This window comes from Cyprinus carpio, chromosome B1 (assembly GCF_018340385.1).
Source record: "Cyprinus carpio isolate SPL01 chromosome B1, ASM1834038v1, whole genome shotgun sequence".
Taxonomy (NCBI): Eukaryota; Metazoa; Chordata; class Actinopteri; order Cypriniformes; family Cyprinidae; genus Cyprinus; species Cyprinus carpio.
The window spans coordinates 1,782,786-1,799,743 of NC_056597.1; the positions used below are offsets into that span (position 1 = coordinate 1,782,786).

At 38.8% G+C, this 16,958-nt stretch overlaps 2 protein-coding genes across 2 annotated transcripts in view; one reads left to right on the plus strand and one right to left on the minus strand.

The window, feature by feature from the left end:
- The window catches only part of LOC109090057 (dynein axonemal heavy chain 6-like), a 73,708-nt gene extending 73,263 nt beyond the window's left edge, over positions 1 to 445 (plus strand). The window contains 1 exon segment of the mRNA XM_042716173.1: positions 234 to 445. Coding sequence (XP_042572107.1) covers positions 234 to 337 — 104 coding nt within the window. The 3' untranslated portion in view covers positions 338 to 445.
- Positions 446 to 659: 214 nt separating this feature from the next.
- LOC109093462 (neuronal acetylcholine receptor subunit alpha-7-like) overlaps positions 660 to 16,958 on the minus strand; it is a 50,607-nt gene continuing 34,308 nt past the window's right edge. Inside the window, exons 5-10 of the mRNA XM_042716174.1 lie at positions 12,492 to 12,571; positions 6,714 to 6,881; positions 3,912 to 4,106; positions 3,699 to 3,785; positions 3,465 to 3,574; positions 660 to 1,923 (exon numbers count right to left, since the gene is read on the minus strand). Coding sequence (XP_042572108.1) covers positions 1,381 to 1,923; positions 3,465 to 3,574; positions 3,699 to 3,785; positions 3,912 to 4,106; positions 6,714 to 6,881; positions 12,492 to 12,571 — 1,183 coding nt within the window. The 3' untranslated portion in view covers positions 660 to 1,380. The remainder of the gene's footprint in view (positions 1,924 to 3,464; positions 3,575 to 3,698; positions 3,786 to 3,911; positions 4,107 to 6,713; positions 6,882 to 12,491; positions 12,572 to 16,958) is intronic.

A 16,958-nucleotide genomic window follows, 5' to 3' on the forward strand; every position in this document is an offset into this window, starting at 1 on the left:
TCAGCTCAAAATTAGCCCACAATTACCCCATAATTAACTTCAGGTTTTTACCCTGAGGCGGAAACATGCTTCCATATTTTTACTGGAGGAAAAAAATACATTTGTCTACAAAACTGTTTTTAAACCACTAGTATCAGATCCTAGCATTGAAATTGTATTATATGTGTTATCATTTTTTTTAATCACTTTTATTGTTTCTTTTATTTAATTGTATATTTTGTTCTGTCTGTTAGGACATTCCACAAATTTTGTGGTAACTGTGATGTTGCCATCCAACCAGCCCAGTGACTACTGGATCTCAAAAGCATCTGCACTTCTCTGCCAGCTCAATGAATAAGCAACGCTGTATGCTTTACTTCACTTACTTCTTGAAAATGTAGATCCTTTCTCAACTGAGCTTTTAGTGTTTTTGAGCATAAGTAACATTAAAAGCCTTTAAGTTGCAGTTTATGTGCTAAGCTACTTTTGCGTTGGTATTTGCAGCTCTAGTAAGTAGAGATACCAGTTTTCATATAAGAAAAACATGCCCCATGCACAATATACAGAAAGTGACAAATTGCTGGAAAATTCTTCTCCAAAATATGTACACTCACCCAGAACCATTTAAATTTTTTATTTTTTAAATCTATATTTTCTAACAAAATGACGTATATCCACAGTGTTTACATAGTATTTTTACATAATACAACAGAGCACAGGGTCAGAATGAAGTCACAAAATAATGACACTCTGATAACTTGGACTAACCAGATACAAGTGAGAGATTTCAACAGACTAATAACTGTAATATTTATATAAAAATATCAAAATGAAGAAAAGTGACAGTTAAAGAGCATATTGGTTCTACCATATGTGTATGCTATTTTTGCTTTGGTAAGGAAATGTTTGCTAAAAATGTATGGAATTCTACGTAAAATAATAATATTAAATTATACCAAAAATATTACTAAAGCCAAGGGTTGAAATGAAACAGTGTGACTTCCAAAGGGATTACAGTATTGATTATGTTTGCATTTCAGCACATAAACTTCACAGACACATTTTTAGCTGTTGTGACTAACAGTTTCAGCTCACTGAGAACACATCTTTACATAAACCAACTCTCAAGTGCTCGGTCCAGATATATATATAAAGACATAAAATATCACCCAAACAGTATGTTTGTTCGAAAAGTCACATTTCAAAAATACACAACTTTGTCAAGTTTTTTTATTTTTTTTTATTTGTAACAATAGTTCACATTGATCTCTGAAAGATGAGAAGAGGAAGGAATCGACTTTGGTGGTAGACACTTCTCACACTCAATCACGTGGTGTTTTTTATATATTTATATATCTTTAAAAACAAAAGAAAACAATTGAAAATGCGACGCTATTACGATTATGTGAAGTCTTTCGAGACAGCCTCAATGAAATTTGGTGCGGACATGAGAATGGTAAAGGTGCAGATAATGGAGAAAAGTGAAAACGCCACCAGACAGAGCCGATCCACGACTGCTGCTGCAAATTTCCACTCACTGCAGATGGCCTCAGCCTCATCCTGGTCACGGAACCGCTGAGCGATGTACATCACCTCCGCTAGGATGCGATGGATCTCCTGTTCGCCTAAAAACATCCTAACTGCCTCCCGCTGTTCTTCGTTTGGTGACCCGCCGACTCGCCCACCGCTGCAGGACACACCAGAGTCGCTGCTGGGTGGGCAGCAAGCACTGTCAATAGAGTGGTAGCCAAAGTACAGGTTCATGTGACCGTTGGTGGTGGAGTTGGTAGAGGATGGCTGACCGGGCATGACTCCCATCTGAATGCTGCTGGCGCTAGCGTGGTGCGCTGGAGAGTGTTCATATTTGTAGCTGGCTTTGCGTTCCTCACCTGGCTTCTTCATGCGCAAGAACCAAGCACACCAGTTGAGCAGGATCACGCGCACCTAAGAAGAGCAGGAAGAGTCTGCTAAAAGATGAAGCTCTCAGATGGGTGAATGAGACATTCCTGTCTTTATTTTGATGATATGCTGTATGAAGTTGGTATATTTCATTAGATTGTGTAGAAGTGTCCACTGAAGGTTTGTGTGTTTAAAGATTCAGACATGCTTCAAGCAGCAGGTGCGTCCCACTGGACATGAACCAAATAAGAAACACTACACAGCTGTAGCTAAGAGCTCTTTTCTTCTTGTAAGAGTAGCAGAGGAGACATTAAACTTTAATACAAATAGACCTCATTACCTCTCCAGTGGGAGACCATGATGCCAACTGCATTCTACAACTCACCTACATTGCTTATAATCAGGATTCAGGATGTTTTCTCTGATTTTTGCCAGAAGTGAATTTTAATTCAGTTGGATTTTTTGTGAATGCAGCACTAGTTGTTTGAATGGAAAGCAGTATTTTTTTAGGTCCAATTCTCACTATTAACAAACAATTAATTACGACTTTTGCCTCAATAAGATCTTAATTTACTGCTTATTAATAGTTAGTAAGGTAGTTGTTAAATTTAGGTATTGGGTAGGATTAGGGATGTAGAATATGGGATATAGAATATGTGGTTTATAAGTACTTATAAACAGCCAATATGTTAATAACATGCATGCTAATAAGCATCTATTTAATAGTGAGAATTGGTCCCTATACTAAAGTGTTACCCTTTGTTTTAATTACAAAATATAGGAGTAACAACGTGAAGTGATTTTATGAATTTACACTTGAAAATAAAGGTTCTTTTTTGGCACCTTTGGTTCTATGTAGAATCCTTAACATCCATGAAGACTTTCCATTGCACAAACACTTATTTATAGTGGAAAAAAGGTTCTTAAGTTTCCTCACACTAAGAAAAAAATGGTTCTTTTAACCAAAAAAAATTCTTCTGTGGCATCACTGTAAAACCCCCTTTTGGAACCTTTATTTTTAAGAGTGTAGATGTATGGATGAGGAAGCCTGAAGGCTGGAATACACTATTATATTTTTTGTACAGATTTTTTTCCCTAATTTGCAGTCTGGAGGAGTTGACGCTAGTTGCCAAAAGATGCAACAGATTTTGGGGAGTTGGAGTTGACTGATTTCAAAGAAAATCTCACAGTGTGTGATGGAACTCTTTATCTTTAGACTCTGATTCCATTCGGTCAAAAGATCTCAAATACATTTGATATTTTGAGCTGATTTTAGAACAATATTGTTTTCAGTTGTGCATCTCCTGGCAATGAGGCACATTCTTCTGTGTATGTTTGTGTTTTCAGTTTTAGTTATTTTAGTAAAAAAATTAGAAATGTTGCCTTGGCAACTGGCTGAAATAGTTTTTTTTTTCTTCTTTTCTTTTTTTTCATCTTTTATTTCAGTTAATATTTATTTTATTTCAAATATTGAAAATAGTTTTTGGTTTTTAGTTTTTAGTTTTACTAAACATGCCTGTTCTGGTAGTCCTCTTTTTTTACCCTAAAATTTAACAATATGCTTACTTTTAAAAGTTTTCACTCACCCATCTTGGCATCTTTCCCCCTTGTGGATCATGATGATGAAACTGCAAAACGAGGACGGTGACAACAACGGACAAACCCACAATCATCATGGTGCTGGCAAAGTACTGAGCTATAGAGCAAAAGAAGAGACAAGCATTTAAATCTGCAAGCTGTACTGTTTAAAACATCATCAATGGCCAAAAAGTTCTGCGTGAGATTCAGTATAGTATTAAAATTAAGCAATCTGCACGTACCTATGAGAGGAACTGAGTCAGAGGTGGCTGGCATGATCTCAGCCACTAGCAGCATGAAGACCGTTAATGACAAGAGGACAGTGATACCTGACAGATGGGAAAGTGGAGAAGTAAGTATACAACAAAATAATGTCATTCCTTCATGCATAGTAAAACTTTGCATAAAACATTGTGATAAAAAACAAAGCTTTATGGTCAAGCATGTCATCTTACCCAGTGATATCTTCTCTCCAGAATCTGCTGGCAGCAGGAAGACGAGCAGAGCCAAGCCGGAGATGAGCACACAGGGAATGAGGAGGTTCAGACCATAGTACAATGTTCGCCTGCGCATCGTTACTGTAAATGTCACATCAGGGTACGGCTCCTTACAGCACTCATAATACAACTCATTACGCTTCCCAGGGACCCCTGACAAAACACAAAGCAACGCATTCAGGTTTCAAGCATGTCTATATCTCATCCGCATTGTGATTTTGTTCTGTCCCACCTCAGGGGTCTTGATTACTTTCTAGTAATGAGAATGATAATAATGAGTTTCTCATAATGAGAAACTAAGTCATTATGAGAAAACATGAGAAAATTTGTCATTATTATGAAAAAAAAATCATCTGTCAATTCACAAAATACTAATTCATAATGACAGATTATTTCATTTAAAATGTATTTCATATATATACATTTTGTTAGGTTTCAAATCTTTTTGTATATTTTTTACATATACTCCCTTTGTTAAAATAGGAAAAAGCTAAGGCAGCACTTCAAAGTGACCCTTCCACAACAGAACTGAGATGAAGGCTTTTCTGAAAATAAAGGCTGTCAGCCAAGACGAGCATATTTGTGAAAGGACCAAATCACAGACAGGATCTTCATGACCTTTAAAGTGCATAACCTCCAAAACATTAAACCAAAACAAACATAAGATTCAGCCATTATTTATTCCCTGTTTCTTGTCCTTGATCTGTGTGTGCACAAGACTAATATTTGCTTTCCATTTTCCTAATTTTTGCAATGCACTCCACTTAATCCTATGGTGCTCTCCAAAGTACACATGCAATTCAATAATTCTTTGCCTCATGGTCAAACAAGCCCAACCCAAGTTTCAATGATATGAAACACAGCAATATTTTCTATAATATAGTATCTTAAAATGCAATCCATACTTCAAAATGCATGAAATAAACATTATTTCTACCAGTTGCAAGAGTAAAGGGAAACAACTACATGACATGTTGCAAATGAGATGGTCTTGATCTGTCAGGGTCAGACAGCCCTCCTCTCCAATTGATTAAAAGTTAAATCAAAATTGTAATTAATTAAACTAGGCAGGCGGAGGAAGAGCTTTCATCAGGATTTCATGCTGGTCAGAATTGTCATGGCACTCAGAGACAATCACATCAAAGCAAATTGCTGGTTTGAGTCATTTAACTGATTACAAAAGGCCTACCTGAGTTATGTGGTTTGTATGTGCATTTGCAGGGGGAAAGATTTGCAATCATAGTTATGCAAATTTGTGAGATGAATGAAAAAAAAAAAAAAAAAAACAGGAAAAACCCCCTAATAGTACATACAACAATTCTTATTGCATATTATATATGTTTGCACTACTATGCAACAGGGTGACCAGTAGGTTGAGGCTGTGTGTGTGAAATGTGTCTCCCTGCGGTGTTAAAGATGCCGTTCACAGACTGCCCGTGTCACTGCAAAACCTTGGCACGCAACTGGCCATTGGTGCCAGCCAGAATCAGTGCCAAAGCACTGCCAACTACCATCAGGACCCCATCTGTCGAACAGACACTGGGTCACATTGGCATTGAAAGCGAAAATAATGAGAGACTGAGACAAAAACAGAGAGATTAAAAAGCCAAACACGATCAGATTATGAGATTAGAAAACCTGTGCCACACAAACATTCCTTTCTAATATTAGTGCAAAACATCCTATAGTGTTGCACGATTACAGGAATTTCACACTTTAACAATGCTATTTAATCCTGTTACAATGTAAAATCCCATAGAAATGTAAATTACTTTGTTGTGATCGAAAGGATGTTAAAATTCTGTATGTGCTGTCTTAATCCGTGAAAATGACAGAAGGAATGCTCTCCATGAGAAAATGTGTCAAGACACTTCCTTTTTATTGTCCACCTGAGTATGAACATAAATAAAGAAGTGTCTTTCAAAGACAAAGTTAAGTCTGAGTTCCTTCAGTCCAGCAGTGTGGACGAAATTGTCACCTCAGCATTCAGATGAGCCAACAACATTTTAACAGTCTTCCTTGAAGCAGATTGGGGTGAGTGGGGGGGGGGGGTGTATCAAAAGCATCCCTCCAGGCAAAGTGACATACAGCCAAGTATGGTGACCCATACTCAGAATTCGTGCTCTGCATTTAACCCATCCAAAGTGCACACACACACAGCAGTGAAGACACACACATCGTGAACACACACCCGGAGCAGTGGGCAGCCATTTATGTTGCGGCGCCCAGGGAGCAGTTGGGGGTTCAGCACCTCAGTCGTGGTATTGCCAGCCCAAGACTCGAACCCATAACCTTAGGTTTAGGAGTCAAACTCTCTAACCATTAGGCCATGACCTCCCCCAAAGAAAACCATTCAAACACACATGACCTATAATGAGCACACAATAATGCATTACTGACACTTGAAACCCCAAATGTGTGGAAAGCAAACAGATCTATACCTTTAAAGAAGAAATGTGTGAGTCACAGGTGTTTGTACTCAATGCTTTCATAAAAATGGATTTGGTTCCTCACAAAATGCTCTCTCTTTTAAAACACCAAAATCAGGCCTCCAGAAACTTAAAACAAAAATAAATAAAATAAACAATTAAAATATATTTAAAAAACATTAGCTAAAAAAATTAATAAAATATATAAAGACTATTTAAACATATTTTATTGCAACTAGTTGCCAAAACAACTCAAAAGGCCAGACATCTCTGAAATCTACCTGAAGAAAGACCTTTACAGCATCTCAATAGTAATGCCAGTGACTCTCACCCACTAAATCCCATTCTCCATTGGGAATGTAGGTAGAGATGTCCACTGCCTGCATCTGTAGGTCAAGCAGCCAGCCGTTATAAGTCCAGGAGCCAAACTTGAGGTCACATTTCTGTATATCGAATGGGAACCAGCGCACATCTATGTAACATGTACTCTTCAGAATACCTGCATGATGATTACACACAAACACATACATACCTGTATCAACAAAATTAATAATAGTAGAGAAAATAATTTTCAACTGTAACTGTATGAATGAAAATTATCTAAACTATTAAACTATACTGTATAGGCAGCCACTATTAAGTGTGAATAGCAATGGATTATATTTACACTAGGTGAAAATACCAATATTTTCTTATTGATATGCTATTTAAGTCCAAATTCAATAGATTCTATTTATCCTATGTAAAAATTTAATGGTATTTTATTTTTTAATCTAAATTTTATTCACTTTAATTTTAATCTTTTGATTATTTCCTTCATTTTTATTGAAAATAAATGCTTTTCCGATGTGATATGAGATGTGGAAAGGGAGAAGAATGAGTTTGGCAAAAGGTGGATTTGAACTCGGGTCGATCGCATCAACTATATAATAATATATAAACAAAATATTAAGCCATTTTCTCTTTTATTAAGTGATTTAGCAAAATACAGGTTATAATTTCAACAATATGATGGCAGGTAGTAAAAATTCTATTATATTTAATTTAATTAAAGGAAAAATATGTATTAAAATGCGCATTTAAAATGCTACATTTGAATTATATGCTACATGTGAATTTACATCACAATATTATAATTTATATAACAGTTCATTCTGATTCTTGAATCTGATTGGCTGAGAGGTCTTTCCAAATCACTCAATATTGCCACGGGAACTGATTCATCATTTGTATCACTCCGCTTGCAGTATTTCTAGAGATTGTCTTCCAGTGGCTTTGGTTTTCTCACAGCAAGTGTCATGGCAAACTTCCAAACCTACTACAATCTTAGAAATACTACTGTTGTTGTTTGACGGAATGTAGTTTTAAGAGTTTTTTAGATGAGAATCTAGTTGTTTATTTATTGAATAATGATGTTAACTGTCAACCTGAGATTTAATACTGTGGAGGAAGAAAGTAGTTCTGCATAAAAAAATGTTTCCTATCTGTTGTTCACTTTGAGTTATGTCATGACTCGACATTAGGGTTCTCACCTGGGAGCTATTTTGGTGTCTGATTAATATATGATTGAGATGAAATTTGGATGGTGTTTGATTAGGTATTGACGGTTTAGGTATGTAAAAGACCTGGACAGGTGTATCCACTCATCAGATTTTTCACCAGGCGAATTCTCTCTGCTGCTGGAAGAAGAGGCTGTTCTGGACGGCGTTATGGCACAATCAGTGACGTCCCTATTAATTCAGCGATTCCCCTGGGTGCTTCATCTAAGAGACCAGTTTCTGATCGTGGACAGCTCGCGTCTTTTTAATTTCTAAGAGGTCATTTTGTCCTCTTGGTCAGTTCTGTTTCCTATCCTTTGTCGATGGCCACAATTGTTGTCTTCAGTGTCTGGGTATCCAGCTAGCTGAAACTGCATTTGTGGATAGTTTATGCATTCACTGTGAGCGTGTAAACATGGCAGTGCTGCGATCGTGCCTCTCTCTCCTCATGGGGATGGCAGGGGCTCCTTCTGTCACTACCCGCGCTGGCTTCTCTGCCACAAGCAGAGAACCATCGTTTAGTGCAGCTGTTCTGTGCGCCTCCCCAGTGATGTGCGGTCTGATGGCGTGCCCAGAGTTTCATTCAGCACACCGATAGAGGATCAGATGTCAATAGCGGCATCAACCTCTTAGGATTAAGATTCAGTGGGCTGCCCCCTCGGATGTTGTCACCACCGCCAAATCAGAACCAGAATTGACGGCCATGCTTTCCCAGGCCGCTGTGAGCATTTGGCTGGAGGCATGCACAGCTCCCTGTCCCGAGCCTTCGTGGCGGGCTGACTGGTTCCTTGGCATGGGCTGTGGCTCACGACCATACCCTGTCCTGGTTCCTTTCTTCCCAGAGGTACATGAGGAGCTGATGAAGTCGTGGATGGCCCCTTTTCAGCCAGAAGCTGCTCGTCTGCCTCCTCCATCCTCACTACCCTCAACTGCACATGGGGAGTCCTGTCATGATGGGCCAGAACGAGGTGCTTTCTGGACCATCTAGCACGACTTCCCACTGCTGCACTACTGTGGGTTTGTCGATTGTCCCTTTGGTGCCACTTGCACATGGCTCATGCTGCCCAACCTGTCCCACCCCAGTAGCAAGGTCTAATCTTCCTAATGTTTTATAAGGCAAATCTGCAGGACCAGACCGTTGTAGCAGTATGGTCTGTGAAGCTTAACTGATCATTGATCGCAACTCCAAGGTTCCTGGCTGTCCTGGTAGGAGTTATGGTTGATGAACCCAGCTGTATAGAGAAGTTGTGATGAAGTGCTGGGTTGGCTGAGACCATGAACAGTTCTGTCTTAGCCAGGTTGAGTTGAAAGTGATGGTTCTTTATCCACCTAGAAATGTCTTTCAGACAGGCTGCAATACGAACAGCTACCGTCGGATCTGGTTGGAATGAGAAGTAGAGTTGAGTGTCATCAGTATAGCAGTGATAAGAAAAGCCATGCTTCTAAAGCCCCTTTCACACTGCGATTCCGGAAAATACACGGGCAATGTGTCCCGGCAATTGTTCCCAGGTCGCTAGATTTTGCACTTTCACACTGCCAGTCATTACCCGGAATATGTGCATGCGTTCACACACAACCCGTAAAAGTCCTGTGAAGACACGTGACATCAGTATGTGACATGTAATGTATGAGTCGAAAATGCTAGGCACATTAACTTTCACTGAAGCTGGCGAACGATCTCAGCTTCAGCGCGGAAAGTGAGGAACTAACTGATCTCTGCTTTGTTATAGTTTGCACATATTTTTTTCGTCGTGAACATTTATCTGCCTTCAAAACACCTGGTAAAAGAGTCAAGCGATAACGTGCGTCATCACTACGACATACCCTTTACGGCATTAGTTCTGGCTTTTGTTCACACAGCGCTCGTTTCAGGACTGAACCCGGCAATGTTACTAGGTCCCCGACCCGGGATCAATCCCGGAATCTATCTCGAGACGTGTTTGCGTTCACACAGAAGGCGACCCGGCAATGTTCCGGCAGTTTTCCGGGTCCAACATGCAGTGTGAAAGGGGCTCAAATGACAGATACTAATGATGACATGTAGATGGAGAAGAGAAGAGGTCCAAGCACTGAGCCTTGAGGAACCCCAGTAGCAAGAATTTATGATGAAGACACCCCTCCAAGACAGACTGAAAGACCTACCTGAGAGGTAAGACTTGAACCACTGGAGTGCGGTTCCTCAGATGCCCATCTTTATGAGGGTGGACAGGAGGATATGTTGGTTAACTATGTCAAAACAGCAGACAGATACAGCAAGATGAGTACTGAGGATTTGGAGGCTGCTCTAGCCAGTCTCAGGGCTTCAGTAACCGAGAGCATGGCAGTCTCAGTTGAGTGGCCACTTTTGAAGCCAGATTGGTTGTTGTTCAGGAGGTTGTTCTGTGCAAGGAACATAGAGAGTTGTGTCTTTGCAATGAACGGAAGAAGAGATACCAGTCTGTAGTTTTCTAAAAGTGCCTGATTTAGAGAGGGTTTCTTAAGCAATGGGGTTACCCGAGCCTGCTTAAATGCTGTGGGAAATGTACCAGTGTGAAGAGAGGTGTTGATAATGTGAGTAAGCGTAGGTATGACTGAAGAAGAAATGGTATGAAGTATTTGAGTGGGGATAGGATCAAGTGGACAGGTAGTAAGATGATTGGAAAGGATAAGTTTGGAAACGTCCGTCTCCGAGAGTGGCAAGAAGGAGGAGAGTGAGTGTGGATTTTTCGTTATGAAGTTATCATCGGTTTTTGGTGTGGGGAATTGGTCATTGATGTTCCTTGTTTTATTTATAAAGAATATTGCAAAGTCATCAGCATTAAGAGGTGATGAAGGAGGAGAGAAGACAGAGAAGAGTTTTTGGTGTGGTGATTAAGGAGGTTTGTTGACTTTTGTTGTGTTAGTATGTTTTTTTATTTTTTTGTGGTTTTGTGTAGTTTTAGGAGAGAAGTGACAAACACACTGGGGCGGTAGAGTTTTTTGATTTGCGCCAGTCTAGAGCGATGTTCACTGAAAACATCAGACAGCCAGGGGCAGAGGGGGTAGTACGTGCTGGTCTGGATGAGAGTGAGCATAAGTTATGCCGAAAGGTGACCTGTAGAGGAGTGTGTGCTATGTCAGGAGTTAGTGTGAGGTTAGATGTGATGAGGAAGTGGTCTGAGGTGTGTAATGGAGTAACTAAAGTGTTGTCAGTGGATTGCCTATTTTGTGAGTAGCTGTAGTAGACACTCGCTTGAGATCAAATGAGGCGAGCAGAGTGTTGAAGTCAGCAGCCTGGGGTTTTTCTAGGTGGATGTTGAAGTCACCGAGCAGTACCAGGGAGTACCATCCTCAGGAAAGTTTGATAGTAACACATCCAACTCCTCCAGGTGTCCATATGGCTTGATTCCCTTCGGGTGATCCCATATGTCTATTCTTCCACAGTAAGGTTTCCCTCTCTATGAACCCTTGTCTTCCCTTTGACAGACCATTCTGTCAGGCTCTGCTAGCAGTCATTCCATTCCCACTCTCAGGTAGGACCTGCCTCATAGTCCCATTCCACACGTAGTACTGCACCAGGCCTTGGTCAGTCCATATCAGTGTGTCCACATGATACCTCCCTATGGGTAGGATGTGGCCTCCATAGCTCCCTTCTATGGAAGGCTCGCTTCCCCATAATTACTGCCAAGCTGTAACAACAGATAGGAAAGACTTGAAGAAATCTTTCATTGAAGGTCGAAATTCCTTCTATTAAGAAATTTCTGTGGTGAAAGGAACAGTGGCTTGGCTAGCACCAGCAGCGATATATTCACCTTTGGTTCCTGCGGGTACCAAGGTCAGAGAATTTGTGCTGGGGCGGTGGGAAGGTTACGACCTTTGCATATCATTTGTCTGACATGCGGCTGCTTGTCAACATTTGAAATGCCATAGGCTTGTGACGGGGTTCAGGTTGTTGTGCTTTCCATGGACCCCTAATGTCAAATCATGACATAACCTGAAGTGACCGACAGATAGGGAATATCTCGGTTATGTACGTAATCCATGTTCCTTGATGGAGGTAAACGGAGACGTTATGTCCCCATGCCACAACCACAACCTTGAACCATTGCTGGTTGCCAGGAACAAGTTTTCGGCTCCTCAGCATAAAACCTGATGAGTGGATGCACCTGTCGCCTATTTATATCCGTGTGCATGGGGAGTGGCTCAGCATGCAGAATCCACTAGCCAAATTTCAGTGGCATTTTCTCTTAATCAGAGAGGATTCGGTCTCCCAAGTAAGACCCCTAATGTCGAGTCACGACATAACGTCTCCGTTCCCCCTATAAGTGAACGGGGGTTATGTACGTAACAGAGAATTTTTTTAAGACACTCTGTTGTTGTTTCTTATTTATGTACACATTTGTGCCATCAAACTGTTGCCATCACGTAGCCGTGTGATATTGCTCTGTATCAGCATGGCTGTGATTTGGCTGTAGGTGCGAGGTCGCAGGCTGCAGAGTTTGATATTGCTCATGTACAGAATGAAACACTGCTAAAAAAAATATATTAAAAAAAATTATAAAAAAAAACAAACATATTTGTGTGGTTGATATAGTGGTAAGAATAATTTATACCTGGTGGTATGTACTGACAGGAACCTGATGCATTAACCAAGACGTTTGTATGGAAGGTGGCATCAAACCTCTCATCAGCACTGCAGAGAAAGAACAGAACAAAGTTCACTCAGAATATTTTTGTAACTGCATTCCTTAAATGTTTGCTGCCCTGTAATCTGCATAAACTAACACACATAGGACAATCAAATACTAGTTATTTCTATCCCAGTAGCTCTCTGCAGAATAATATATGTGTCCTTGTCCTTTTATGTTTCTCCTACCTCCCACAAGAATAATATTCTGTTGATTAAAATGTCCAATGCAATTGACATTGTAGTTACAAGGAGGCCAGAGGACAGAGGCGTTTGATAATACCTTTGATAAAATAATGTCATAAATCCTCAGTGACATGTAGGACTTATTAGTATGTAGGAGGTACACAATATGGTTTTAAATATGTCATATTAATTATACACATCGTAACCTTTTATGTGGCACATTAGTCATATAATTAGTTTTTGGACAGAGGTGGTCTAAGTTGTGAGTGGGATGTGGGGTTGTAACATGGGAGCACACAAATATGCATCATGTATATATGTCCAGTACACTACAGTGTGTTTTTATGTGTAATTGTCTTCAGGTACTATGGATGCTAAAGCAAAAATGCTGAAATTTGCATGTCATGCAATATGCATGTTACACATTATGAAATTATAAGCACTATGTGGCATCATATTTATAAAAAAAGTCAGCATGTGTCAGCATAGGTCTGGTTGAAATTAGAGAATTCAGCTTTCAGATACGATAGTATTAATTAATACTTTTAATTAAATTTTATTTATATATTTTTTACTTTTCATTTTGGTTTTAGTTTTTATATATTTTTATTTAGCTTGAATTTATATCTATTTTAATTTTAGTCATTTTAGTACTTAAATGAAAATTAGAAATGTTGCCCTGTAACCAAAATAAGTTTGTTTAAAATATTTTAATTTATTTTCAATTAATGAAAATGAAAGATTTTTCATAATTTTCAATACAGTACTGATTAGCATTGAAGACTTTTTGGATTTTACTCTTTAGCTAAAAACATTATAAATGCTAAATACCATTATGTAAAATAAAACAAGATGCAAAGATGCCAATCACAACAATCTCCTCAAAAAGTAATGCCCATTTGTAGTATGCTCCTATGACATTCCTTTCAATCTTAAAAGTTTTATTTTTCATAGAGGGCAAAATCCCATTCAAAGTTCCATACCGTGAGATTTTAACTGTCACTGCTCTTTGCTGTCGGACATCAAAGATGACCTTTCAGCAGCATTGCCAAGGTAATAATGTCCCTAATCCTTTCCATTCTCAGAAAGCTGTCCCTTTTTTTAATGGTGGTTTGGCAGATTTCAACCTGCCAAACTGAAAGGAGGCTGTCTGGCTAACAGCCATGGTAAAAAAAAAAAAAAACATAATGACAGATTAATTATTTTGACAGCAATTAGCACAAGAACCAGTCTGCAATTTACCAGTTTGCCATACAAATCACCTGTCATGCTCACAATGATGCTTTTGTTCAACATAAAATATCCATTACATGCCTGTAAAAGAGTAACTCAATTGCTAATCAGTCATGTAGTCAAGTCAAAACTATGCTAAATTAACCCATTATTAGCAATAGTTGACATTTTATACTTACACTTGACATTAATTATTCACCTGGATAAATCAAGTGTAATAGTATGTCTTAGTAGTTTTACATACAATATTTAAGTAAAAAAATTAAATTAAAAAATAACCTAAATTAGGTGTCACAGAAAGCGTTTCTGAAACTCCCTCTCTGGGTCAGCAGAGGGCTCCATCACCGGAGTATTGAGAATTCTCTCCAATGAGCCCCGTACCTGTTACTGAGCATTGCGACATCTACTACACTGCCTTACCTGTGCATTGACCTCTGCTTGTATGACCACGTGTACTAATATAGCTGCAAATGGATTCCAGTTGTTGTGATGAATCATTGCACTAGGGCTGGGCTTAATTCGCTAACAATAATTATCGCGAATTATATTTTCCTTGATAAAACGATATGAAGAATTCGTTAAATGTTCAATATAATGTTTATTAGCCAAAAGCAGAATGAAACAGTGCGACTCATTAGAATTGCGCCACATGGACCGTTTATCCGCTCAGTACAAAGTTCAAACTTTAAATGTTCAATATTGTTCAAAGTTCAAACTTTTAAAAGTTTAAAGGGCTAGTTCACCCAAAAATGAAAATTAGGCCGTGTTTTATTCACCCCCGAGGCCTCCTAGGTGTATATGACTTTCTTCTTTCAGACGAATCCAATCGGAGTTATATAAAAAATTGTCTTTGATCTTTCAAGCTCTATCATTTCAGTCTGGTCTATGAACATGGAGGCAAAAATAAATTTAAGGGTAAGAACAGGTACAGTGGGGAAAATATTTATTTGATCCCCTGCTGATTTTGTAAGTTTGCCCACTTACAAAGAAATGAATGGGTCTGTATTTTTTTTTTTAAATCAGCAGGGGATCAAATAAATATTTTCCCCACTGTAGAAATATATCTTTAACAGAACAATTACATGTTACTACTTTTTACAGTCGGGGGTAAACGCTTAAAGGGATAGTTCACCCAAAAATGAAAATGTGATGTTTATCTGCTTACCCCCAGGGCATCCAAGATGTAGGTGACCTTGTTTCTTCAGTAGAACACAAACAAAGATTTTTGAGTAAAACCATTGCAGTCTGTCAGTCATATAATGGAAGTGGATGGGAATCACGGCTTTGTGAGTCAAAAAAACATACACAAACAAAACCAAATTAAACACATTTAATAAATTTTTATACATTTAATACATTGATGTGTAAAGACACAAAACGATCAGAAACTGAACAGTATTTATATAGTTTTTTACCTCTGATTTTCACCGCAATGTCCGAACTGTCCTGAACGCATTCTCAACAGCCGGCGCTTGATGCGTCTTCTTCTTTTTCTTGCTTTACGACGGATCGCAGACTTATAAGTGCCTTAACCGCCACCTATCTCTCAAGTGGACCATTACAAAAAGTCGGAGTGTTCCAATTAGGAGTGTCAATGGTCCATTTGAGAGATAGGTGGCGTTAATGCACTTATAAGTCTGCGATCTGCCGTAAGAAGAAGAAGAAGACGCGTCACGCGCCGGCTGCACTCTTAAAAATAAAGGTGCTTCACAATCCCATAGAAGAACCTTTCAGTTTCAAAAAAGGTTCTTTGTGGCGAAAGAAGGTTCTTTATATTATAAAAAGGTTAGAAAGAAATGGTTCTTTAAAGAACCTGTAACTGAATGGTTCTTTGTGGAACCAAAAATGATTTTTCTATGGCATTGCTGTGAAGAACCTTATGTAGAACCTTTATTTTTAAGAGTGTGAAAAAGAAGAAGATGTGAATGCGTTCAGGACAGTTCAGACATTGTGGTGAATCAGAGGTAAAAACTATTTAAATACTGTTCAGTTTCTTGCACAGACCAATCGTTTTGTGTGATTACACATCAGTGTATCATCACGAGCCGCAGGGTTTAATTTGGTTTTGTTTGTGTATGTTTAATTGACTCTCAAAGCCTTGATTCCCACTCACTTATATTACAGTATATGACTGACGAACTGCAACGGTTTGAGTTAAAAATCTTTGTTTGTGTTCTACTGAAGAAACAAAGTCACCTACATCTTGAATCCCCTGGGGCTAAGCAGGTAAACATAAAATTTTCATTTTTGTTTGAACTATCCCTTTAACATAAAACATTGCGCATTGTGTTCAAATTCTGTGCTTAAATTCTGTTTAATATCACTGTCTTAATGCATAAGCCACGTTAAGAGTAAAAATATCTACTTCAATTACGTTGCCATTTTCGTTAAAGTAAAGTGTATATGACAAGTGAAATGTGAGAGAAAATGTATTTTCCTTGGTTGTTGTTTTAACGTGCTTTTCTGCTCCATAGCACCACCTTTGCGATCACGTTTCGTATCTTTCGCAGTGTCTCGAGCATGACACAGCATTCCAGAAACAAGTTTAAAAGTTGTTTTTTTTAAAGAGACCTTGCGTTTTTTCCAAATTCCACATTTTTCAAAACAAAAACACATTCTGTATGATTTGTGAATGCCTTTTAGAATGTCCTGTCTAGACTGTCCCACGCACCGCGGGGATTGCGGGGGTGTCCTGTACACCACTGGCAAACACCACATCCATCCTCATTAAATAATTTAGCTAAATGCATCTGTCTTGTCTTTAGAGGTTTATCCTCTTTCGACTTATCCTCATAGCCAGATAGCACAGTCAGCATCTCTGGATGTTCTCTTAATATATTTATCTTAACATGGCATGATCCTTTGCTACTGTCTTCTGCCAAGAGGATCATTGTAATTGGCTGAGTGGCCATGAGCGATATTTTAAGGTGTGCATGATCTGGCAGAATTCGGATGATGTAGATTAAAAGCTCTT